This window comes from Oryzias latipes, chromosome 13, assembly GCF_053564925.1.
Source record: "Oryzias latipes strain Hd-rR chromosome 13, Olatipes_Hd-rR_3.1".
In the NCBI taxonomy this organism is placed as follows: Eukaryota; Metazoa; Chordata; class Actinopteri; order Beloniformes; family Adrianichthyidae; genus Oryzias; species Oryzias latipes.
This window is the reverse complement of record NC_136249.1, coordinates 9,327,442-9,355,352: the sequence shown is the minus strand read 5'-3', so window position 1 is coordinate 9,355,352 and position 27,911 is coordinate 9,327,442. Positions and strand designations below refer to the sequence as shown.

At 36.6% G+C, this 27,911-nt stretch overlaps 1 protein-coding gene across 2 annotated transcripts in view; it reads left to right on the top strand.

Annotated features, from left to right (window-relative positions):
* The window catches only part of kcnj5 (potassium inwardly rectifying channel subfamily J member 5), a 40,058-nt gene extending 13,358 nt beyond the window's left edge, over positions 1-26,700 (top strand). Inside the window, exons 2-4 of one of the 2 annotated variants that reach the window (XM_004075903.5) lie at positions 7,141-7,220; positions 12,826-13,699; positions 22,045-26,700. In XM_004075903.5, coding sequence (XP_004075951.1) covers positions 7,158-7,220; positions 12,826-13,699; positions 22,045-22,430 — 1,323 coding nt within the window. In that variant the 5' untranslated portion in view covers positions 7,141-7,157 and the 3' untranslated portion in view covers positions 22,431-26,700. The remainder of the gene's footprint in view (positions 1-7,140; positions 7,221-12,825; positions 13,700-22,044) is intronic. The other variant, XM_020708457.3, reaches the window with a different exon arrangement.
* Positions 26,701-27,911: the final 1,211 nt, after the last annotated feature.

Here is a 27,911-nt window from a genome sequence, read left to right as displayed (position 1 = left end):
AATATGTTAAAAACACAAAAAAAACAATTTTCAGTAGAGTGGTTCTTGAAGAACAACAAAGTCCAAATTGTGTCTAGAATTACAAGGTTTTTTTTTATTTGTTTCCAGGAATACTGTTATCAAAAAATATTGAAAAATTAAAAGCTATGATTCACATTCTTCATTTTCTAATTTACCTTCTTTGCCACACTAATTAATGAGGAAGGAATAAAGTAAAGGAAAAAGAAACTGCCTCAGTCTTCTGAGTAACAAGCTGGCTCTTGGAGCACTTGAGATCTACAAAAGCGAAAAATTAATACAGCCAGCCAGAACCCTTTTGCGTAATACGGGCCCCAGGGAGAAATTATAGCACTTGTCACAGGTAAAAAAGAAAACAAGCACATTTTGCTCTTCTCCTCACATCATTGTCCACAGCATGCAATGTCAGCAAAAGGGGAAAAAACACCCACTGAAGATATCCCTTAGGAAGCAACTTGTACCCTTGGCTTTAAGCACAGTGAGTACTCTTGTTATCAGGACACAAAAACAATTCAGCCAAAGCATCCTGCCACTCTCCCGGTAACAAGATAAATGCTCGTTACACTCTTAAAGCGCCAAGATAAAACACCCCGGCTGGTGTCTCTGTTCGAACACCTCTCATTTGGGCTTGTTGAATCTGTTGTGAACAGACACTACAATTACAAGTCTTACTGAAAGTACACACAGGTCTAGAGTTCACAATTCTCCAGGGTGTCATGATTAATTCATGAGAAAACGAAAATGAGTCAGAAAGTGAGACCTTGCAACCTATGTAATGTATTCAGCAAGGTTGTTTTCTTTTCTATTTTTTTTTTTTTTTGCTTCATGCATGCCCGGAGCCTTTGCCGTCCCCCTTTCTTCCTGTCTTTTCCCCGTTCAGATGCTCGTCACGTCTGTCTGCCCTTTGCTTTTGACCATCAATGTCAACACCTCATTCCTGTGTGGATCTCACTTGTGACGCGATCCTCTCACGTCTACATGCATGCTTTTGCATTTCGCTCTCCTCGCCCGTCAGTGATCAAACAGAAACATCAAAGAAAGATGGCAATCAAATGGCAAAACTGTTGGGGTCAGGAAGCAATGACAAAAGTAACAACGTCTTCATTATTTTTTGTTCATTACAATTTCATGTACTATCATCTTAATGCATCTGCAAGAATAATCTAAATGCGAATGAATGCAAAGTAATAAGACAAGAAAAAAAACTTAAATGAGTCTATGGCTGAAGGCAGTGTTTATTTCTTTGATCTCAAATTATCACATCATGTCATTGATTGCCTGGATGATGGAGATATCGTGGGGTCAGAGTCGAGTGTTTGTCTGCAGAAAGTCCTTTGTCTGCATCATTTAAATGGGCACATGCAATTCAGATGACTCGCAACCCTGGCAATGAGGAGCCTGCTCTTTGGAAAAATTACATAATTAAAAATGCAGCAGCTGAGCCTGATTCATAATACTGGCAAATTAGCCAACAGTGGACACTAGGTCATCTCCCTCGTGGTTCATTATACTAGGGCCTTGGATGGTTGTCATACCTCACTTTGACATTAACTTGATATTTGTGTCACCATTTCCTTTGATATGTAGTCATCCTCTCTCATAAATACTAAGATAGTTAATAAACAAGATGCATCTCTGACTTAGTGCAAGGAATTTCATGCATTACTATGTGGGCAGTTTTGATAAAATATGTACAAGCCATAAAAGGAAATAAGTGGGGCACTTTTTGCTGCACTCTGGTTTCACTTTTTTTGTGGATGGAATATATTAGTGTGTGATGTAGTGTTTAACTCATGGACTCTAAAGTGTGCAAGCAAACCTATGAATTTTGGAATTTTTGTATATTTTTGTGCATGATTTGACTGGCATGTTTTGAAGGCCCCTGTTGCCCAATCGCTGCTTTTTCAACTTGTTAATGCAGCTGATCATGATGTGCTACTAAGTCAATTGTCAAATTATGGACAAATATTTTTGGATTATTTCCATGTTAGTCGTAGGTACTGCATAGACTAGTGCAATCAGCTTATTGGTCTAAAATCATGGAGTCAAACCCTTATTTGATTTTTTTGTGTGTTTTTTTTATGAATTCTAACTCAAAAACAAAAAGAGAATTGGAAAGACATGGGTGAACTCAACATGTTCTCATGGTTTTGAGGCCATTTCCATCAGCTGATGAAATGTGCTGCCATAATATGTCTCTCCATCTATAATGTTCAATTTTTTTTATAAACATGAGACTTTCTCCTTCATAGATATAGTAAATTATGCTATAAATGTTGATGTTAGTTGTTCCTAATTAAAATTTGCATATACATTTATCTATAGAATGGTCTATTTTTGCAGGGTTTCTTTTTTTAGCACCTGACAGAGTGTTTACTCACTCACAAGACAAATTTGAGTGTACAATAAAATGTTCTGATGTCAAGCTGCACGTACAAGTGTGACATTAAGAATACATTTCACTAGAAAGAGACCCTATTGCTTTGCTATTGCATACACAGGATCCTCTGAGGCGTTTTATTCTTCAACCATCTGTCCATAAACATAAGCAATCTTTACTGTTGAGAAATGAAACAATACAGGCGGGTTGATGTATCTGTGTCACATGATTTTCTTTGGCTGGCATGCCTCTCTAAGAAACAAAACGCTCCTGAATTCTAAAATTGCAAAGGAAGACATGAATGTAGGGACCTATTTTAACCACTTCTTTCTTCCTATCGTTTCTAAAATAAATGTTTGATACATTTTAAAAAACAGAAACCATATTTATGAGCATTTTTATATCAAACATATATATATTTTTTAGATCTAAGAATAAAAAAAGAACTATTATTGCAATTAGGTCTGGGTTTCATGTTTCTGTCATTTTTGGATTAGCCAATAAGCAGCTACAAAAACAAATATTGTGGATAAAATCATGATCATCATATAACTGAGTCAGGTGGTTAAGAAAAAATACACAAATGTCTTCATGTCTGGGTTTTTACTGTCAAGATATTGGATGAAGATATTTAAATCAAGGAAGCAAAACTTTGGTTTAAAAAAACAAGTGAGATATTGAATTATGTTATGTAAATAAGTAAATGAGGAGTGCAAAAGGCCAGGAGCAGTCTATGATACAGTACCTCCCAAGATTCAACTTAGGTTAACTAAAAGTTTTCTGTAAGTAATAGACAAATTCTTCTTCCTTGTGCCAACTACATTTTCATTGTGACATGCCATAAATGAAATTTTCTTTATTTTCTACTTTAACATTTGACCCATTAGCTTTCAATGGGGTTGTTCTGCAATTGGTTATTCTTAGGTTTTTCTTTTGTTCTTTTGACTCATCGGTGGGTATCAATTCAGTTTGGCATGGCTGTTGTCCAGGTTCACATTTACTGTACTCAGAGAGCTTGGTATTCTCTAAAATACTTCAACATGTAAAGGAATTGATGAAGTCTATGAATGGTCTCTTTGACTCTAACGCCTCGCCATGCGTCCATTCAGAACCACCGCTGTCACCACACACAATGAGCACTATTCATTTAGGGCACCATGTTAGGCGTAAGCCACCATCATGTTACTATAAATATATACAATGTCTTTGGACAATTGACAATATAATCGATACAATATCCAGTCAATTCTTAATGTTTTAAAGGATTGTAGGTTGTCTTACATTTTTTGTATTCAGAATTTAGGTGTGGGGATTGCGTAAAAAGGACTGCATCATTAGGGCAAGAAATCTAGTTTAAGGTGGTACTGTTGGAAATGTGGTGGTCCTATGAGAATTATCCATAAAATGTCACTCCAAAAGTGGTTAGAAAAGAAATGTGCTTTTTTTATGAACAGAAAATATGGGATAAAGGGGGTTAAAGGGCTACTCATGTAAGATTATTGCATTAAGAATTAGAGAGAAAAGGGCAGTGCATCAGAGCAGATAAGTGCAGTTCAGGGGACTTTGGACTTTTTTTTTTCTAATGGTACCTCTTCTATCAAAAAACAATTGAAGTAAAGCACAATTATAAAATATAAGGAAAATGTCACATAGGGCCTGTGGCAAAATATTTAACAAATAAACATCAACATCACAAAACCAACTAAGGGAGAAATAAAGAAAGCAGAGGACTTGAAAAAGCAGACACTTAAATACACTGAAGATGATTCCTTAAATTAGGAGAGCTGTGAGTAATTTAGCAAATGAAACCAGTCGAGACAGTGACAGGGGGAAAACAGGCCTGACAACAGAACATGACAAGTACCAAGAAAACAACTGAAGAAAGTAACCAAATCAAATTGCACCATCAATCCTGGCATTGATTTAACATGCCAGCTGACTCTGCTTTCAAAACTTAAACTTATGAAAATGTATCTTAGATCAACGTCTAAGTGTCCTTCCTGTGATCAGCATCAATGCTGAGTTAGCACAGACGTTGTCATTTCACGCCATGACAATGCTTTTGCAGTTGGGTGCTTGTTAAGTTTTATTGTGGCTCACAATTAACATTTTGTATCATAATTATTTTTTTATTGAAGTTAGGCTATATGCTAGCACAGTGGTTAGCGCTCTCACCACACAGCATGAAGGCCCTGATTTGAATCCTAGCTGGGATCTTTCTGTTTCTGAGTTTGCATGTTCTCCCTGTGCATGTGTCACACTGGTGATTGAATCAGCTCAATAAAATACTGTGCAAAAATGACTAAAAACAATTAAAAATGTAAAAAGGGATTTAATAAACAGTAATCTAAAAACAGTTGCAACAGGTAAAAAAAATAAAAGACATAAAAAATTGACTAAAAAGTCCAGTCCCAAGATGATCCAATACAATTAAACCGCATGCAAGAGTTATAAAAAACAAAACAGCACAACATACAAAACCACCCAACACCAAAAAGAAACACTAGAAACACATCAGCACAAATATTACACACATTCCGGTCCACCTTTGACACATGCATGAGTTTCTCAGGGCATCGTTTTCTTCCAGTGTCCAAAAACATGTTTAATAGGTTCTTTGGTTACTCTAAATGATCTCTAGGTGTGTCCTGGTGTGTGATTGTGTGGCCCTGTGAATGCCTGGCAACCTGTCCAGGGTGTACCCTGCCTTTGCTCAACAATTGCTAGGACAGGCTCCCCATGACTTCAAAAGGGATAAAGCATGTTCAGAAGATGGATAAATGAATTAAAGTATCCAAAAATGTTCCACCTTGTCAAATTCCAGACATTTGAAATGTTACATGCTTTTTTTAAAGATTACTTTTGTTTATCCACCAGGAGTGTGAGGTGGGGGTGGGGGACGGGTATTTAGGAATTCTGCTCAGGGTCCCCAAAGGACTCCATCAGTTTGTATCGACTATTAAGACTCAGTTGAAGAAAAAGCCTCAGAGTTTTTCAATCATCACGTTCTCAGTATAAAGGTCCTGATTTTGGAATTAAAATACAAGGAGTTTAGCTTGTGGGGCAGTTCTGAAGTGATCAATATTTGTCACTTTAGGACTGTTAATGGCCAATGGCCCAGAAATAAACTTTTAATCTATTCCAAGTTTTTGGACCACAACAATCATCCAAGATTACAGCTCCTTTCTTTTCTCTCTTTGCTCACTCTTGAGACAATAAGTCAATTGAATGAACTTGATTAAAAGCTCCCACCTAGTTCTGGCATATTAAACCTAAAGTAAATACCTTTTGTGCCATCGTTCTGGAATAAAAGATTTTCCACTCATCCATTTTTTCATCTTGAAGTGTCTATAAAATGGCTTTGTGTGAAAAATTCTCGTAATCCTGCAGCATGCTCATTTTACCAACTGCATGCACACGCAATGATTTTTTTTTTTTTGGTATGTGAAAATAAGGAAATGTAGCGGTTCTCTGTCTGGCCGCCAGCTCGCCTCCCAGGAGCCAGCATAGCGATCGCTCCAGCTCCATCAGCCCTGCGACAGACTGTCCAGGCTGTACCCGCCTTTGCCCAAATGTAGTTGGGACAGAGTTTGCCACTGAAACTGGCCGCCTCTGCCGCACGAATTGTGTTCAGTGTAAACGCAGCTTAACCGCAACCCATAACCCCAAACCTAACCCTTCCTCTGGGTCCGTGGGGCCAAGAAAAAAGTTCAGCACTAGCCAAGTGTATTTGGAAATTATGTGCGCCTTTTGCACGGTGGCACAGTGGTTAGCGCTCTTGCCTCACAGCTAGAAGGCCTCCGGTTCAAGTCTCGGCTGGGGGACGTGAAAAACTAAATCAACGGGGGACCTTTCTGTGTGGAGTTTGCATGTTCTCCCCGTACATGCGTGGGTTCTCTCCGGGGTCTCCGGCTTCCTCCCACTGTCCAAAAACATGCTTCATAGGTTAATTGGCAACTCTAAATTGTCCCTAGGTGTGAATGTGAGAGTGAATGGCTGTGTGTTTGTGGACATTCTACCCTGCGACAGACTGGCGACCTGTCCAGGGTGTCCCGTGCCTTCGCCCACAAGTGGCCAGGATAGACTCCGGCACCCCCGTGACCCAGAAAGGGAAAAACGGTTAAGAAAATGAATGAAATGAATGAATGAATGAACGTGCAAATTTTCACTTTCTTTATGGTATTTCATTTTATTTGCTGTGCAAGTGAATTCAACAATCTGCATGTACTAGCATCAAATCAGTTCTGAGCTAGAGCCAACCAGTGCTGCTTGAGGCTGCAATGTAGCCTAAATTATAATGTAATTAAAAGCATTTTTCATGGACTCATCAAAGTTCTTTTTCGTTTCGAAATTTATTAAACAGCAGGGTCTGGTACACACATTTGTTTTGTCATTCAAGATATTGTTCTAAAAGTGTCCATTTGGAACCAAAATTATGTCACTTTTCACAGTTTCTTTATTGCTAAAGAGAAACTTTTGAGAATAGAGACTGTCAGTCAGTTTAATTTGTGCTGTGTGATTTGACATGGGGTTAAAGGCTTAACGGAGATGCACAAAATCAATAAAACAGACATTCTAGTTAGTTTTTTTATATGCTGCTTAATTTCATATACAAGAGAGATTGTAATTTTTGGCTTTACAAGTTTATTTGAATGAAAAACAGTTGGTATTTAATGGTTAAAATTATAGAAACTTATTAGAAAAAAGTACACATTTATTGTGAATTACTTTATGTTTCACAGGTGAGCTTTAGCTGAGGATGGCAGGAGATTCTCGAGTCCTCATGGACCACAACATAGAGATTGGGGCAACACCTGCACAGGTAAACTAACCAATCCTCATTTACTCTGACGAAATAGTGCTCCAAATCTTCAACAGCAAAAAGAGTTTAACATTTTAGCGCTTTGAGATTTTTACCTAGAATTTAAAACACATTCTAAGTAAAATTTATTATTATTATTATAACATATAACCACATGGGCACAGGCAAAGCTAAGAAACTGGTTTCAGATGGGCCCTTTGGAAATCAGTAACTATGTATGGCCCATTTACCAGTTTGCTCTTCTCAACCAAACAACATATCAAAAATGGGCCTATGGACAGGACAAAGTGAGGTGCTTAGTTTTGTTAAGTCCACCTACCTGCCAATCAAAGAACATGTTCCCAATGCATTTCAATGCATCACATTGAAATACCTTTTAAAGTAAACACTTTTAAATAGGATTTTTATATTTCAGAGCAATAGGTTCTTTCAAAGGTTTTGATATAGTTAAACTTAGATACTCAGGTGGATGCAAAAGTAACACTTTTCACTTTCCATTTACTTTACACTTGTTTGGCTTGATTTGTCCACTGGCTGCACTTTTCAGACCGTACAATCAGCCTTTTTTACCTCAGGGGAAAAAAAGAATTATGACAAAAGGGGGCTGATCCTTTGATCAATGGCCTATATTTCAACAAAACCCTTTTTATTACTCACATCAGCCCATGTCTTCCAGCTGTTTCTTTGCTGTTCTTCCAAATTGCACTGGACTTCAAAAAATATATATGTTTTGCACATTCTGTTCACTACATGTGTCTGTCTTGACCCATCATGTGACTTTAACCAGCTGAAGTGTCTTTGGGGAGAAAAGAGTCACTGAGGATCCCAAATAAAGGTCTTAAACTTCAAAGAAACATAAAGCTGCTACAGTGCCTTGCAAAAGTATTCGCCCCCCTTGAACTTTTCAACCATTTGCCATATTTCAGGGTGCAGACATAAACATATACAACTAACTTTTTGTGAAGAATCAACAAGTGGGACACAATATGGAAGTGGAACTAAATTTATTGGATATTTCAAACTTTTTTAACACAAAAATTTGAAAAATTAGGGGTGCAAGATTCTTCAGTCCCCCTAAGTCAGTGCTTCTCAATTATTTTTTTGCCAGGCCCCCCCTAGGAAAAAGACAATGTTTCGCGTCCCCCCACCCCCCGCTCACACACACTCGCGCGGTGGCAATATGTTAGGTAAGTATCTATAAAAATTGTGTAAGTATACCTGAAATTGTATCTTCTAACATTAGCAAAAGAAATAAAGCAATAAAAATCCACTTTCAACAAATGTTAACTTTATTTTGCCACAGAAACCCTGTTAAAGTCTAAAACAGAAAAAAAGCTTAAAGTGCCTGAAATAAAAATCTGTTAGTCCTTATTTAAACTAGAAAAACTTTGACCAACTGAACCATTTGATGCTGAGAAAAATAATTCAATCAATAAATGATATTAAATGTAAATTGATCTGAAACATTAACACAGCAGCACCAATATATTTAACGTTTTTAGTCTGAAGAAACAGGTCAAAACATTGTGCTGATTTCTTTTCTACGTGATGGATTGTTTATTTATGATCTCATAAAGTGCAGCTGTCTTACTGCATTACCTGCTGTCTCCATGTCAAATACTGACACCAACTAAACAACAGGCAGACAAAGAATACATTGATGTAAAATAAAGATACGTCATCAAAATTTCTTCAAGTGAGGGTTAAAAGCAGATGAAGTATGCATTGTCACTTTTTATACAATGGTCCGGGTGAATACTCGATTCTGATTGGCTGCTGGGTGTGCATTAAAAAGTGATATACCACAGGATAACCGCACAGTTAGAAGAAGTTCCGGTCACCTAGCTTAAGTGTTTTGTATCACTGCGGCGGCTTCTTTAAAGCAACCTTTAGCTTCATTATTTGGACAAAAACAAGCGGTAAGAGGGGAACTTTCTCTCTGAACTGATGCTTTATTCAACCCATCGGAAAGATCAGCACATATATCGCCGAATCTTGACTGCAGCGGTGGTGCGGCGCGACGCGGACAATTTGTAACGACGCGCCACACCACGTAACAAATAGTTCGGTTTTTGTGAGAAAAGCGATTCAAATTGGAAAAAAACAAGAATTAAGGACTAAAAACTGATTACTATTTATTTCTTTTCTAAGTGACCATGGTATAAGCGGGTTAATGGCCTTCGAAGTGTGCATTTATCACTTTTTAACGCACTCCGCTTCGCGTCGGACGGTTCAGGCTTCCACGTTAAAAAGTGATAATGCATACTTCGTCGGCCATTAACACTTACTTAACGCACATCGTGGAAGCCTATGATAATAAAGAATGACATTATTAGCATGAGCTTAGTATTCTAAAGGCATGCAATGATCCTGGTGTTGCACAACTCAGGCTGCGCCTTGCAGCTCTCCGCGTGCTCCGTTCCACTTCGCAGCCTGAGCCCACTACCCCTCCCCTCTCCTTCTCACACGCGTGAACCGCGTGTGACAGGAGACAGGAGCAGCTGCAGGGAACTCTGTGATATAACAGATAATAGGAAACCAGCAGTGGCGCAGATTTTTTTCCAAGCACTGAGCTGCAGTCACCACCGCCCCCCGTTAAATTTGCGCCCTGGGCAATTGCCGGTATTACCTTTGCCTAAAACCGCCACTACTGCGCGCCCCCCGTGGCATCGCATCTATTTGAGAAGCGCTGCCCTAAGTTAATACTTTGTAGTGCCACCTTTTGCTTTGATTACAGCTGTAAGTCTCTTGGGGTATGTCTCAGTTTTGCACATCGAGAGACTGACATTTTTGCCCTTTCCTCTTTGCAAAACAGCTGGAGCTCAGTGAGGCTGGATGGAGAGCGTTTATGAACAGCAGTTTTCAGTTCTTTCCACAGATTCTCGATGGATTCTGGTCTGGACTTTGACTTGGCTATTCTAACACCTGGATATGTTGGAAGACAAATGTCAGTCCCAGTCTCCCAGGTGGCTTGTGGCAAACTTTAAACAACACTTTTTATGGATATCTTTAAGAAATGGCTTTTTCTTGCCACTCTTGCATAAAGGTCAACATTGGATCATTCTGAGATCCTCACTGAACATGTGAAGAGAGTTTGCTGCATTGAAAGTAAAGGGGTTAAATAATTCTCCACGCCCAATATTTCAGATTTTTATTTGTTAAACAAGTTTGAAATATCCAATACATTTCGTTCTATTTCATGATTGTGTCCCACTTGTTATTGATTCGTCACAAAAAGTTTCAGTTTTATACCTTTATGTTTGCAGCCTAAAATGTGGCAAAAGGTTGAAAAGTTCAGGGGGCCGAATACTTTCGCAAGGCGCTGTACTTACAGACAAAACCAGGAGTTTTCCTCGACATGGATTTATTGAGACAGTTGTTCTAAGGGACCAGAAGCCACTCTGCCTGATGGGCTGCAACTGATTCTTCAAATGTGTCACACAGGCAGATTATAAGGGTGGAAACATGTTTGATTCATGTTTATCATCTTATATCCACAAAATACCAGTTTTCTGATGGTTGTGTCATTTAATTTTGCTTTTTTTAGCCATCAAACCTTAAAAGTTGATTGCAGCTAAAGCAAGCATCAGGTTGTTTGCATCAACTTTGACATCTTCCTCACAAAGTCTAAGTTTCAACCAGCTGCAACCATTTTACAGAGAATGAAGATTCAATTGAATAAAGTTGCTGACCTGAAGATGTGTCTGCTCTTAGGAAACTTGTAAAAGGGAGATTAGGGGTGAATTAGGCAGGCAGCTGTAAGGAAACAAGAACAGAAAATTGTCCTGTCATAAAAAGAAGTTCTCTATGAACCAGGATTGATGTAAAAGCAAAAAAGGATCTGAGCCTAGGTTCAGTTCTCAATGTTATAATGGCATTCTATGGAAAAAATAAATAAATAAATAAAACGGCAATGTCGCTTCTATTTCATTTTTTACTAATCAGAAACAACTTCTGCAAATAAACAATTTTTCTGCAGTTACAAATGTTTTATTTTGCATTTTAATGTGAAAAAAAGTTTTTTTTCAGGCAACCGTAAGCTAAAAAATATTGCACGTAAACAACAAATGCCAACTTCGGCCCCATTCAGACCTGTCTGTGAAAATATTTTCTGACATTAAACTGGTCCGCGGCCTGAAAAAGGTTGAAGACCACTGACTTAGAACATTTACTTTAATTTGCTTTACTTACTATCTTTTGTTTGTTGGATAGTCTTTCTGGGCTTACACAGGTTTTGCCACATTTCACATGCAAGCAAAACAAGACTCCTTTTTTGTCATACCAGGTTTTACTTGTTGGATGTGTTCTAGGGTTCTGACAAACTTTTAACTATTTGAGTAAAAAAAAAAAAAAATCTAATTCAGGCCAACAACCCTTTAATGTGAGCTCACCATGATTGGTTTTTACAACACACACAACCACATTCCATGAATAAAAGAAGAGGTATTATGGTAAGGCCTGCCTTTTGGGTCTATTAATGGCCAGTTGATGATTATTAAAGAGTTAACTTAATTCTTTTGTCTGAAAAGTCACATTTTTTTAAAAGAAAAAGTGCAGATGAAGTTATGGAGATGGTGGGAATGCAGGTTTTGTTGTTCTGACATCATCTTCTTCTCTAAAAAGTATCTACTGCATCATTGTAAAGCAAAGCATGTACACAAAAAGTGCATAACAAAAAACCCTAAATGAAGTAAAAGCCAGTTCCATCAGTAAAAATTAATTTTTACATAGGTCTTTTGATGCATAGCAATTTGTAAGAAATAACTAATGTGCTTGCAGTACTAGCAAAATTTGTATTACCGTGAGCAGAACAGCATTAAAACTGCTTCTGACATCTCAGTGAAAGTTTTTTGTCGACAGCCTTTCCAGTCAAAGAAACTTCAAACACATCATAGTTTCTATTATTATATACAAAGTTCCAGCTGTAATCATATTCATCACAACACAGAGAAACTGTCACTGCAAGAACAGTAGAATGATGTTTGGATTGCTTTTCTTAGAAATATTTTTTGTAGTACTGGTGCAAAAATAAAGAAAATTTGATAGTGGGGATTTCAGCTGATGAGTTTATTCTCTATAGGTCTACTTACAAGAATAGCAAAAAATTACCATGAAAAGGTCAATGATAACTTTCCAGTGTCCCGTAATGTGCAAGAGGAGAAAACACAGAGGACAGGGAAGGAGACAGGACACAGCTGTGGAGCCTTATCGCCTCACTGGAGCCTGGCCAACGTGGACAAAGACCTGGATGTCCTTGTGTTCTTGTTGTGTCCTTTCTCAGTTTCTTTTTCGCTTTGTTAAATACGTGCATAGACTGACACTGCAATGCCAGTGTCATGAAGCCTGTGGAAAGGAGTTTTTCATTCCTCTTGATTTGTTTCCTTGTAAGAGGGTAACACACTGGATTTAAAACACTAACAACTTGCATGCAAATTCATCTTTTAGTGTGATTCTCCAACAGCTGTGTTGAGAATCTAATTTACATAAGATTGCTCTTGAGAAAAAATGCACTGATAAAAATAAACACTTCCTGAGTCTTTCTTTTCTTTTTATTGGTGCATATTTTGTTTCTTTTTTAACAGATTTCTTTCTTTCATCTTCGTAGGTGAAGAAGCTCCCCAAACATCTAAGAGAGGCTCAGATATCAACTGATCGAACCCACTTGATTTCTGATCCTGTAAAGAAGCCAAGACAGCGGTACGTGCAGAAGGATGGCAAGTGCAATGTACATCATGGAAACGTGCAGGAGACCTACCGTTACCTCAGTGACTTGTTCACTACGCTGGTGGACCTACGATGGCGTTTTAGTTTCTTAATTTTCACACTGGTCTATATAGTCAACTGGCTGTTCTTTGGGTTCTTGTGGTGGCTGATTGCACTCATCCGTGGAGATCTGGTGCATGGTGATGAGGAGGGCTGGACCCCCTGTGTGGAGAACCTCAACAGCTTTGTCTCAGCTTTCCTCTTCTCTATTGAGACGGAGACCACCATTGGGTATGGTTATCGTGTCATCACGGAAAAATGCCCTGAAGGTATTATACTGCTCTTAGTGCAAGCTATCTTGGGTTCCATTGTTAACGCCATGATGGTTGGCTGCATGTTTGTCAAGATCTCACAGCCAAAGAACCGTGCAGAGACTTTGATGTTCTCACACAATGCTGTCATTTCGGTGCGAGATAACAAGATGTGCCTGATGTTTCGAGTGGGGGACCTGAGGAACTCTCACATTGTGGAGGCATCAATTCGAGCGAAGCTGATCCGCTCGCAGCAAACCAAAGAGGGGGAATTCATCCCGCTCAACCAGACTGACATCAACATTGGCTTTGACACTGGGGATGATCGACTGTTCTTGGTGTCACCGCTGATCATCTCTCATGAGATTAATGCGAAGAGCCCCTTCTGGGAAATGTCAATGGCTCAAATCGAGAAGGAGGAGTTCGAGATTGTGGTTATCCTTGAGGGCATGGTGGAGGCCACAGGTATGACGGGGAGGTGGGGGGTGAAAATGAATGGAAAATACAATGGGAGGATATGAATAACGTATAAAAGGACAATGAGTAAACACAAAAATTGATTATAGCAAAATCAATTAGAAGATGGATAAATGGATGGGGAAGCTAAAGGCTGGAGCAACCTACATTAACCCTTTAACACCGGAGATGTTGCCGGCGACACCTAAATAACTCACACTCGTTGACATACTATAACTCTTCAACTGTTTATGCAGTCAATGAAAATCAGTGGATTCTGAAGCAGAGAAAAGCATCTTTTTATGTGAGCTTTGTGCCATTATGCAACACGTTACTAAGTGTTGGATGATAGCGCAAAGCCGCTTTTCTCCGCCACAGAATCCGCTGATTTACGGTGATTGCTTGAGCACTTCACCACGGTAAAATGGTGCACATCAGCACAAGGCTGGTTTTCTCCGCTTCAGAATCCATTGGACTTACGTTAATGGTATTATCGGTGTAGGAATTAAGGTACTCAGAAGAATGTAAAAACTGGAGCTAAAGCTCTGGTGTTAGAGGGTTAACCAAAAAACAAAAGACAGTAAAACTTTAATCATAATTTAAACTTCAGTGATTCTAAAACCACTAAGGTCCTACAGGAGAAATATTTACTTCATTACCATTACCATTGCACAACATAGGGCCCGTGTTTTTAAATTATTTGTTCATATCAATCATTCCCCCTTAATTTGCAAGCACTGTTTCTTTGTACTCACATTAGCCCACATCCCCATTGTTGCTACTTCAAGGTTATGTCATTGCTTTTGTTTTGTTCCAAATGGATGAAGTTTAGCTACCCACACCACAGGTTTTTGTTTTAGGTATTGAGGCCAAGCTCCAGGCTGGTTACATTTACGAGGCACACATGACTGGGTGTTTCTGTAAAGTTCCACTAAGTTCGTGTGTCTTTTTTCAGGCCTAAAGGCCACCAAAGTAGTATAAAGCAATTTTACTTTAATGTGTTCTCATATTTAGCACAATATGTGATGAACCAAAAAAATCTGACAATTATAAATTGGGTCCAAAGCATTTCCAACTTTAATGAATTATTCGTAAGATTATTTGCACCAGTCAACAAACAAATTTAACTGATTCCTACAAGTTAAAATACAGCATTTTCTTCCATGACTTTAAAGTTTAGCGCTTGATTTTTCATCTCTTCTTTTTTTCTTTATAATGTGGCCGTCTGTCAAAGGGTCACAAAATTAAAAAAAGAGCTATTTGGGTTTGTCTAGTATTTTAAATGAGCAATGTTCTTCTTAAATCAGGCTTTAATTTTCAACTTACTGGCCTCATTGTGGTTCCCTTGTGTAAGAGCCTTCCAGGTGTTAATGAGAAACTGTGTAGAAGTACTTCCCCTTTTCTTTTTGTTTAAATAATACAAGAGGTTGCTATGATGCCATACACATTGTTGTGTACTACACTGATGCACCAATGTTTGTTTCATAGGATGCGGCTGTGACATCATGAATCATTTGCCTGTCCTTTCTCTTGGCAGATGAAGGTGACCGATCAGAATATTTCTCCCATTTACAGGCATATTAAACTTACAGGTTTTTTTTTCTTTAAATTTAAGAAACACCCATCCGTTTTTGTATAAGGTTTCTTAGGTACTTTTACCAGAGGTGATTAACTAATCAACGCTGTGATTAAAAATGATCAGTAAATAAGTGATTTCATTTTTTCCCCATCACCATGGTCACCACAGGAGGAGGCTTTTAAACTGAATAACCTTTTCGATACAACAGGTCTGTAATTGGATCTGGGCTCAAACTGGGATTGATCCAGAAAAGAAAAAAATCTATCAATTCAGACGGTGGTTCATTTTAGTTCATTTGTGCTATTTTGGTTACTTTATCTGTATAAAACAATGACAAATTTTTGTCTAATGCATCAAACTGCTAACTTCAACAGACTAATGACATTGACCGAGTATTTCATAGGAGTAAATAATCAGAATCATAATTCTTTAATATCATTGTACACAAGAGGCTTGTTACAACGACACTTCTGGTGCTTTCCAGCTGCTTGAGGAAAATAAAATAAAGTGACATACATATTAGAATAAAATAGATAATAGAAAATATGTGGTACTAAGGAAATATACATTTTTACAACTTACATGTGTGTATTGCACTAAGACGATGAATGACCCATTTAAATAAAAAAGCAATAATGCTAATCAAGTATTAGGTATGTGTTTCACTCGTCACACATCGTCTAACCTGCTGAGTCCCTTTCAGGGTTGCTGGAGCCTATCCCAGCTGCTGTTGGCAGGGTTCCCTCGGTACAGGTCACCAGCCTGTCACAGGCCAAGCAAATCAAATTAAAATGTACAAAATGATTTGACCTTTCCGTCCAAATAAACGTAGTAAAGCTCACCAGTGAACTTTTAGGCAAAAACAAAAAGAAAACATTGTAATCACACATTACAGTTATGTTGAGGAAAATACATTAGAACTAAAGGTGTAACCTGACTGAATGACTGTTTGGCTCTGCGGAAAGAAGAATTTTATGTCCATCAAAGACAAGCGGAGAGTGACCGTGATCTATCTACTTTAAGGGATCCTGAAAAGCACTGAAAGATGACTGATAGTCCTCGCTAAGTGGTCTATTTCAGGCATAATGCTTAGCAAATAGGCAGGTTAGAGTGGTGGTAGGATGTGGTTTTGTTCCCACCACTACCACCTCGCAGCACTTTGTGCATTATTGATTAGGGTTTCTAAAAGAATCTGCCTTTACAAATCCAATTTTCAAAGATGGTGTTTTTATTAAAATCTTTCCATTATTAGTCTGAACAGTTTATGTAGTTTATAACACATTTTTTGATGAAGCTGTATCTTATTGATCACTGAAACACCTTTTTAGGAAGTACTTGTTAAGGAGCATCGAGGCAGCAGTGTGTACATTTTGAAAAAATCAATACAAGAAAAAAACAAACCTACAGACTTGGAGTTGTATGCTGCTTTATATATTTTGTATATTGCAGACACATAACATAGTTGTGTTTATTTTTACTTAACATTTAGGTCAGTCATGCAAACTTCCTCCCACAGTTATTGAGAAACTCAAGTGAAAACATGGGTCATCATCAGTGTTTGGAATAACTAATTTCACACAGAATATACTACACAACGACATACAGTATTACTCTTTGCTGTAAACGTAGTAGCTGAAGGCATTACCATCATTTTTGTCACATAGGCCACACACGATGTGTTCAGTAAATTGCAACAGACTAAGAGTAAAACATATACTTGTAGTTAAGAAAAGGCCAGACAAAACACGATTCCTCCTCACTATTATTTACTTTTATTTATTTATTTTTATTTGAACTTCAATTGCTGTTAGACATGACAGTCCAATCATTTTAATTTCATTTCAATTTTAGTTCCCCAAGAAATCTGCTTCATGCTGATTCCTTTTCCTTTTTTTTTCTTTTCTGATTTGTTTTTCATTCTTTCTGAGGCACACATTCCCTAGTTTTCCAATTTGTTCTCTGATTTGTTTTCATAAAAGTGAACAGCCTGCCATTTATTTTTTGATTAGATTTGATGGTTAGTCTTTCTGTGCTTCATGTGCTTTCACTTAAGCAAAAAAAATTCAGAAACTGCTATGCCATATTGCCGTAACCTACTTTGTAGCATACTTGTCACTTAAGATTTTGCTTTGTTTTTAAGTAAGTTATAAGTAATACAAGAGTCAAGATTACCAAAAGAATAAAATTGTGATGTATCGGATTACTTTTTCTTAACAGTAGCAAGTAATATGTAGTGTATTACAATTTGAAAGTAACTTGCCCAGCATAGATCATTATAGAGCACTGTACTGTGCTACTACAGTGCTAAAGCAAACAAAACCGTGGTTGCTACGGTACGTAAGAGGAAGAAACGACATTTGTTACGCGACATTTCTTTTCAGTTCTTATTTTGTTATTAATACGGTAACATATAGTTCAAAGGAGTCCCATGCACAGCGTGAATGAAAATGTATTGCTTTCATTTTTCTATATGTCAAATTTGCATTAACCAATGTAAGCTATGCACATGCTAATGTCCTGTGGGACAAGTCTCCAATGCTACTGAAACCATCTTGAAGGTTTTTACTTTTTGTTCATTTTTTTTTAAATAAGATTTATTTTCATTTTCAAATTGATAATTTTTGTAATTACAGCTAAATTACCAAAATTGCAAAGGTTTTAGGTTGACTAAATGTTCAGGGTTGGAATATATTGGGGTTTATATGGGCTCATAAAAACTAGTTTTGCTGTCAGGCTAAGATTTTTATGATCTTAATTAGAAACTAAATCAATAACAGCATTTGTACTTTTGCACATTTGTATTCTCATAAAGTAGAAATGCAGCAGATCCAGACAAAATGAATTAGGCAGGTAACTTCAAATCAATTGAATTCAGTCTTCCATCCCACATTGGCAGTATGGTTTATGGTCGGCACACAAAACTGTATTGAATTATATTATTGAAAACAAAATGTGCAGTTGAAGGCAAAAAACGAGTTTCTCGCTGTTTTATTTTCCCTTTGCTGCATTCGCTCTCTCTTCAACTTCAAAAGTTTTCACGTGCAAGTTCAGATAACAAAGAATACTGCGATTTTGAGCATCACGCTGCCCACAGCCCTAATGCTACAATCCAGATCTGATGCAGCATTTAAAAGAAACATTTAAATTTTTTTATTTTATGAATTCAGCAAAAAAGCGTGTTCAATTCATTGTGGACTAAAATCTGAATTACAAACATATACATTTAATCACAATTGAGGTTCTTTTATATGCAAACAGTATTTCTTGTTCACAAAACATTAGATTTAGCTGTAGTATGTTGTAATATTGGCCCTCCTTAAGTTGCACCAAGTGCCCAGCAATGTTCTTTGTTGTTGCCCTCAACAAACTTTGTTTTCACCATTAAACACTTTTGAATGAAGGATGGTGGGTATACGCTTTTACCCCTAGTACTTTTTTTTTTAACTGAAAAAGTATTTATACACAAAATAAGACCTAGTACCTTTTCTGAGAATCCCAGTTTTTTTTTTTTTTTGTTGTGCAAACTGATGTCTGCTGGGGTTGCCTCAAAATTGTCCCCAAGAAGGAATTCTACCAATTTGATTGGACTTTACCTTATCTAGACCAGCTTAAGCGCAAAACATATGTCTAAAAGGTTGTCTTTACAAGCCAGATTAATCATAATTTACATCCCTCACAACATTTTATACACAGCAGTTTACTTTATTATATTTTCTAAGTATCATTTATGAATAGTGACGCAACATTTTTGTACAACGAATGATTTTCAAGAGAAGAAGCAGTAAAACAACAAAACGACTCAAAAACTCAAGTTAAAAGAAAAAGATCAACGCTACTTATTTTGATGAACTAATATATACATATGCAGAATTAAATCACTCAACTCCTGATTTGAAACCAATGATTTTGTATTTTTAATATCTGAATGAGATACATAATAATAAAAAAATATATAAAACTTTTTTATATAATTATTTGTTGCCAACAAAAATACTTAATTGGATAAATAGACTGTAATCTCCTTTGTGTGGCCCTCACTGTTCAAGCCAAGTTAGTGTCAAGATTGCTTTGACTGACAAGTGAATTTAAAGTTCAGGTGTAACAGTGGGTGATGGTTGACAGAAAGGAATTTTGAAAAAATGGAAAATGCTTGTTCAAGTGCAGGTGCAGTAAAACCCTGACATACTAAACATGCTTGAGTAAAAATATCACAAAAAAACATGTGAAAGGTCTCACGTGCAAAATGCTCTGTAATGAACTTAACAGGTTTTTGGTATTTGTGGGCAGAATAATAATTTATTCTGGAAAGATTTTTTTTTTGCACAGCTAATATTTTCGATCTTTATTTAAGAATAGTTTGTTTGTAAATTATCTTTATGATAAATTTAAAGTCCTGTTTTTGTTTCTTTTTTCAAAAATTCAAAGTACAGATTAATATAACATAAAAACTGTTTTTTAATTTATTTCTTTGAAAAACAGTCATTTAAAAGTGAATTGATGCAGAAAGTTGTGCAGAAAGTTAAGTAAAGACAGCCTATATTTGACTCCTGAACATCTGAAACAATCAGCACAAACCAGTGTGACAACAGCATAGTTGTCTTTTTTTTATCCTGTGGCTATTAATAGACAAGTCTTTTTTGTTCACAAAGAAAAAAAACAGGCACTGTTTGATGTGGTTTATTTTCTCCTGAAACATGTTTAGTGGGATCTGAAAGCTCTAAGCCATACACTTTGTTTTATGGTATTTCCCCAAGCTCTGAGCAGTCTAAACGTCAGAAACCTCTGGAGGGAAATGGTTAGCCCTAGCTGTCCGAAATACATTCCACTTGTGACCAATCTTGATGCATGTAGAGACTGAACTCCAAATTGTGTGAACTTGGTAAATCTACAGCAATAGTTGTTTCTGTAAAAATGATCTTTTGGTTGTTTTGGCATTGCTTGCAGGAAATTGTTTAAATGTCATATTAGACCTGCTTATAACACTGCTGATGTTCCAAAAAGGGGAAAAAAAGCCAAGCATCAGAACTGTGACATTAGTCTGGCCTTGTATCCTAGTTAATAATCAAAAGAGCAGGATGTATCCACACTTTCACTATGCTTACCACCACTCCCCCCCTCTAAACTTCTACAAAGAAATCCAAAATCTAAAGAACAGGGCTTATCTTGAGTATTTTTTTTTTTTTTTGTCAGTGTGTGTCAGTTTGACAGGAATTACATGGGGTTGGTAATTTGCTGTGACCCATCTACTACAAAGTTCAGGCTGTGCGTTCAGATTCAGCCTTGGTTATAATAAGTGGTTTTCTGCGTTACTCTGGCCTTTGATGTTAACCTCAAAAACATTCTGGTCTTTCTCCTTTGACATAACATTTTATTGCAGAGTAAAGTGCTACTTTATGTATAGAATTTCTCTAAGACCAGTCTCTACAATCAGTGTTCCTGGATCTAAATGTTTGTTTTTAAAAATATCACATTGCATCTATAACATCTGCCCTGAGCAAAAAAAAAGTCACTCTAGAAACTCAAAGCCAGTCAGTGCTTGACAAAAAAGAATAAAATGTAACATTTAATAAGAAATATGTTTAATAAATAAAAAAAATTATGTTTACTTATTGTCCAACCAAAGTTGGTATGTCCTAAACCACAGGTGTCAAACTCCAGGCCTTATGGGCCAGTGTCCTATAAATTTTCCAACTAACCTACCATTGTAGTTTTGTATTGGCAAAACCCACCTGATCCAGGTAATCAGCAGCAAGTAGGGCTGTATCTGTCTAAAAGACCTACAGGGTTTAGCCCTCGAGGCATTGAGTTTGATACCCTTGTACTAGTGATCTAATAAAAACACATGGTTAAAAAAATTGCAAACAGCTTAATGTAACTCACCTTTATTAGACAGGCGTTAAGCTTAAGTATCTACATCAAAATCGCAATGTCCCACCTTAGCTTTAGATAATAGATCAAGAAAAACATATACGTGTAGAAGCAGATTTATCATCAGAGAAAAGGCCTTTTTGTTTCTTTGATTAGTATCACTGTTATTGGTTTTGACTAAAGGGCAACATTTTAAAACACATTTTTGTGATGCTCAACATTTATAGTACTGACATTACATTTAAAGGACATTTACATCAGACCATGTCTTGTTAGTTTAATCATTTTAACACCTGAGCTTTAGCTTTAGCTTTAGCCTGACTGTTGACAGTCTTTCCAATACTACAACTCTTCACGTTCACGAAATTATCGTAATGCCAGCTAATTCTGAAGCTTCACAGAAGTGAAGTATATATGCAATCAACGTAAATGTGCTGATTCTGTGACAGAGAAAAGTGGTTTCTGCTGATGCAACACTTTACGTAAGATTCACGTTGTAAACGGTTTAAGAGTATGTGTTACTAAGGTGGTGTCACCGGCGACATCTCCGGTGTTAAAGGGTCTAAGGTGAGTGTAGGAGCATGATCAGAATGAGAAATCTGTTTTTCCTCTTCAGATTTGTCTGCTAACATGATAAAAAGTAGTTTATAATAATGTAGCAGCTATTATGTCAGCAAAGCAGTTATTGGTTAGAAAAAAACAATAATTGGTGTGGGTTTTGTGGGTTCTCCAAATGCATGGATTATTAACCATAACTGCTCTTCCTCTTTCTCACCTTTGTCTTTGTGTGTCTCTGTTTATGCTTGTCCTTTTGTCATCTGCGTGCGTGGAACTTTCTGAAAACGTGTTTCTGTGCGTGTGTGTTCGTGTGAATGGGATCACATCTGCTTGTCTATGTCTGTGCCAGGAATGACTTGTCAGGCTAGAAGCTCCTACCTGGACACTGAGGTCCTGTGGGGCTACCGCTTTACGCCCGTTTTGTCATTGGAGAAAGGCTTTTATGAGGTAGACTACAACAACTTCCACGATGTCTATGAGACCAACACACCCACTTGCAGCGCCAAGGAGCTGGCCACGAAGCTTCGGGACGAGCCACTTTTGCCACAGTTGCCACTCCTTAGCCCTGAACCCAAAGGGCAAACTTTTGACTCTCTAGAACCTCCGTCAACACAGGATCTGCAAAACCAGGAGGAAGAAAGGGAGGACGTGGATTTATGGAGTAACACGGGAGAGAACAATGGCTCAAATGCCGCTTTGGCAGAGCTACCTGTTCCTGATAGTCTGCCTGGCTGAAGGACACCAGATTAGGCTGGAAAATATACTGCTTGACTTAATCAATGGTCACCTTTTTCCATTGCGTTTTTGTAGACAAAAGCAGTTTTCTCTAGCACCAAATTATTGCAATACTTCCTTGTTTATTTAACCTATAGCCTAGATGGGTTTGTAGTGAAGGAAGAACACATACAGAGACACGTGCAATATCTATACTTACACCTAAAACAAATGGATCTGATTGTCTCTTTATAGTGCTAAAGACCGTCTACTGCTATAACTCATCCGTTTAAGCTGTAATAAATAACTATGACTTGAAACTGGAAGCCATAACGGCACACTGTGGCTCCATGAATCTTCCCATTCTAGAGTGGGTCAGTCTGGACCCTCAAACTGATACTCTGTTTCAGAGGCTAAAATATGTTGTGCCTCCTACACCCAATCAGGAGTCACAAGCTTCACCCTGCATAGTTTTTCTAGTTATTAAAGTAGGTGAGAGAATAGTTATCACTCATCACCAAATGACCAGCTGAACCTTTTTTTTTCATAGAATAAATCATACACCAACCCAAAAGCTGTTGACCCCTCTTCTCGACCAGTTTTAATGTACGTCCAGTTATTTATTCATAAACAGATTGTCCTAGATCTTGTGTTTAAATGTTTGCCAATGAGTCCTGACCCCCTGCACAAAACGACCAATTAAAATCTCAGCATCTCGTTTTATATGCATCTTCAGGGTTTCAATAACAGGAAATAGTTGGAAAATGTTTTCTTTTTTCTGCTAATTTTCTATTTTAAAAACCTTTTGACGGAATAGAGATCCTGCCCTTGTCTCCAATGCATTCACAGATACATTGCATCAAAGGCTCCGACATAAAGCACACTTAACTGTGACAGTATTCCACATTGACCCATCAAACTCCTGCGACTGGCTGATGCATGTCAGGCTTAGTTTAAAGTGACTTTCAAAGTAGTTTCAAGTATGAAATGTTTATTCTAAGCTACAGTACAAACTGTTTCTCATTTTTAGAAACTATGCTATGAATATTTGAAATGCTTCAGCAACAGAACAAAGTGGATCATGTATTTTAAGGGTTTGTTTTACTTTATTTTTAAATATTTAAAAAAAATGACATGATTTTTTTCCCCCCCAAATTTGGGAAAACAAGGTGCACTTCAAGAATATTTGTTTTTCAAAAAGAGTTTATTCCTTTTCTAGGATAACACCCTAATTGTTTTTCCAAGTCTCTAAATATGGAGTGATATTCTTTTCACAATTATTTTTAGGGATGTACTATGATATCTACATCTGTAAGTTTTGAATCATTAAACAAAATCTTTGTAGTGATGGAAAATTTGAAAGTACAGTATTATTTTTTGCTCTTTCAAAACCTATTTGTCCTTGTGTTTATGGCTTTAGACATATTGGAGTAGGGGTGTCAAACTCATTTTCACCGAGGGCCACATCAGCATAGTGACTGTCCTCAAAGGGCCAAACATAACTTATATGTTTAATTAAATGTAATGAAAAATAAATGTAACTACTCCTTAATGTTAAATAACTCATTATTTTGTATTATAACTTTTTAAAGTGACAGTTACAGTTACATAGAAAACATATGTTTGCTTGATTCTGCAGCATAAATCCTTTTAAATTTGATTCTGTCAGGTTAGGTTATATGGACAGTGTTAAAGTCCTAATGTTTAGTTGCCCAATCCGATATTTCAAGTATGATTCCCCCTAGATATGAATAAATACCAATTTTTATTTTGGGAAATTAAAAACTTTTATGCTCTCGCGGGCCACATAAAATGACCTGGCGGGCCACATTTGGCCCCCGGGCCTTGAGTTTGAAACTTGTGTGCTAGAGCATGAGTAAAAAATATTCACTCTATTCCAAAAATGTTTTCTGTCTTAAAAATATAATTTGAAGCCCTTTAAGTAGCTCATACACAGAGACAGGTGATGTCTTCTACAAGCACACAAGCAAAGATCTACAGAAAATACAGTTACAAGATTGGACTTTTGATACAAATATTCTGTCTGAACTGATCAACCTTTCTCCTGTCAGCAGCCTATTGGCATGCATTGTCTTGCTTGCCAATCAGATTCCAAAATGTTACACCGATGGGATTACTTTCTAATGTCATGTTATCAGTAAATCACAACACCATGGCTGCAGTGAACAAAACCATATAAAGTTGTCCATCAACCAGTTGTCATTGAGTAGATCTTGCAGTGCATGGATAGCTACAATATTTTACAGAAAACAATCCTTCAACATTTGTTAATTCTTTTTTTAGTTGACATCAATTAAAATTGTAAAATGACCTATTTTTATTTTTTTCAAACATAAAATGGTGTCAAACTTTTTGCATATTTATCTTCACAATGAGACCTACTGTGCCTGCAGACAAAAACAGTCTGATCCTTGGTTCACATTAAAGAAACTTCTGTGCAAAGCAAAGGGATGTTTGCCGTAGAGTTTCAGAATATTTTTGTTTAAATGTTTTAGTCATTGTGCTGAATGACTAAGTGATAGCATATCCTGTGTTGTTTTTACAAAAAACAAATTCAGCAAGTTTAATGTAGAGTTTTAGAATCATTGTTTTATATATCACACCAGCATAGTTACAGAAACAAAAACAAAAATGGAAAAGTTAGGTTTTAAAAAACCAGAGTGGATGAATAACAATGTTGTTCCTATTATTTTTTACAGCTTTTCTAGAGATGCCAGAAAAGAATCCTTCATCTTGTCATATTGTACCGTTGTTCTTCTTCTATTGAAAATGATTTTTTCCCCCCTAACATTTAACATTCATTTATAGGCCGCGTTTTAAAACATGGGGCAGAAAAATACCTTCAATTTAAAAGAGTGTGTTGTTCTAACACAGAAAGAGTCTCCAAAGAGGTCTCATTAAATAAATATTAAACAAAATAATGTGAGAATTGTTTGGAAATGATTAATTCATAAGTAATAATGGAAATTAGACACATTTTGAGCTGCAATGCACAGGCGCTCAAATTTCTGTTTAACTGTAGCTGACTGGCTTCTGACAAGAAAAACTGAGTGGATTGGACCTTCAGTTCAGATAGAAGGTTGTAACTTGAGTTTTTGTCTGTAGACACTCAAAAATAAAAAGTGGGTTCATGTATTTGCTGTTTTGAGCACCTAAAATAAACATTTTTAAGGACAGAAGACATTTTTGAAAGTGTGCAAAACGTATTTCCAGTTTTTTTATACCACATGCTCATATTTTGAAAACAGTCCTAAATCTTTTCTACTGATGGACAAACTGGTATTGCAAAAGCACAAGATCATACTGCAGTTTTTCTTTCCTTCACAGATGCACCATATTTGTTGCCAGATGCAAAACCTACAAGTGTTGACATCATTTTACAACCACAAAATTGACCACTGTTAGCTTAGCCAGCCTCTTTGTTTTGTTTTGTTTTTTAAAAATATATATAAAGCTGTGTTTGACAGCCTTTGCCGGGTTGAAACTTTATCGATGAAAGCCATGACTGAAACATGACCTTTTCTCTCTCTCTTTAAAAAAAACATGAAGCTTGCATGCATGACTAAAGCCTTATTCCCCACTTCATGAAACCAGTTTATTACTGTAACAAATACAGGGTATTTTTAGGCATGCAAGTTATAAAGTTTCTACAATATCTTATCAGATAATGTACTCAATATAAGTTATTTATTTGTGAAAGAAAATGAGATTACTGATATGTGAAGTTCTTTCTCCCAATTCAATGTAAACTTTTTTTCTAAAAAGTTATGCACATTCTGTTCTGTTTTAGTTTTTTTTTTTTCACTGTGACCTGTAAACATCTTACTGTGTATGACATTTCTAATTCGGTACAATGTTTTTAGAAAAAGTTCATCTCTCATTCCTGGAATATCATTTGTTTTGTGTGTAATCTCATGGGAATAAAAAATACAGCCAAAAGAAGGGTATGTTCCTTTTCAGCTGACTGTACCTGAGTTTACTTTTACCCTAGCAACTATACCTCGGACTCAGAGAGACCACCGTTCTACCTTCGACGATGGGGACAAAACAAAAAACAAAAATTGGTTTCTGCGCATCCACATATTTTACCTGAAAGTGCATAAAAATGATATAACAGACACGAAGCATTAATATCTCAGCACTGTAAGGACATGACAACATTTCCACTTCAGGCAAAAGCAGCTTCACAGCAGTGGAAGATAACATCAAGCATTGTTGCCTCCCACTCCTCTTTTTTGTGAATTTTACCATTAAAGCGGTGTAGCAAGCACGCCCTGTCTTTTTGTTTTTTACAAGCATGAATGTGACTGTTTGTGCCCTCGGGACATAAACAATGGTTCTGCTCCTGCATTGTGTGCAGAGAGATTTACAGCTGAAACTCAAAAAGATACAGAAGATAATGCGTTACAGATGAAAATCCTCATGACATGCACTCTAAACTGAAAAGAAAAGTCTTTACAGATCCCAAACAAAAGCATTTTATGCAAAACAGAAATTAAAAAAAAGTGCATTCAAACTAATGAAAAAAACAAGAGAAAGGGAGATTTATCCTGCAGCAAGCAAATTCATGGTTGCACCTATAAAGGATTTCAGCCTCCGGTTTATCACACTTGTTTCAATTATGCAACAGCACACTATTGATGGTTTATGATGACAACCAACAAAGCACATGACCTTACTGCAAATCTGTGAGTGATGCAAATTTCTTTGAAGAGTTTTTGGTGCAAACAAATACTGTGCTTTTATTCTGTCAAACAAAATATAAAAATACAAAAAAAAAAACATTTGTACTTCCTCAGCAAAACAGTAGACAGTGGACAATAAAAATGCAGCAATGAGTCAGTGTTTATGAAATTTGCAAGCTAATTACTCAAAATGTTTTGATCATAAATATATTCTTCCTGTGACAAAATCAAATGAAAATGAAAGCCACAAAAATCCCCCTAATATTCTTTATTTCACCTTTATTATGCTGCACAAAATACTGCATTCCAAGTGCTTTGTGCTGAAACATTATGGTTTGAAGCTGATTGCAATTTAAACCGATACTTTTAAACATACTAGGAGGTAAAAGTGACAAAAATGGACTGATAAAAAAAATGAAGGAATGAAATAACAAAGTAAAATTTGTAATAAAAATGAAGGTTAATTTTGAAAATACAGCAATAAATTATCAAATAAATAATGAAATGTAATTAAATGATGAAGGTTCTTTCATAAAATCCTATGATTACATCTCATTTGTACATTTTATAATTACTACACCAAGTTTACTTACAAATTTCGCCTAAACCAATATTCTAAATACAAATTACTAGCATGCTATGTTAATATAAAACATAGAAGATAATACAATAATGAACATTTCTTTTTAGTTTATGATTCAATCCTTTTAAATATATGAAATAAAATAATAAAAACTTTTGTCATTTGCACACACGTTTTTTTAATTTACCAACAGCCTACCTTGTTTGTTTGTGA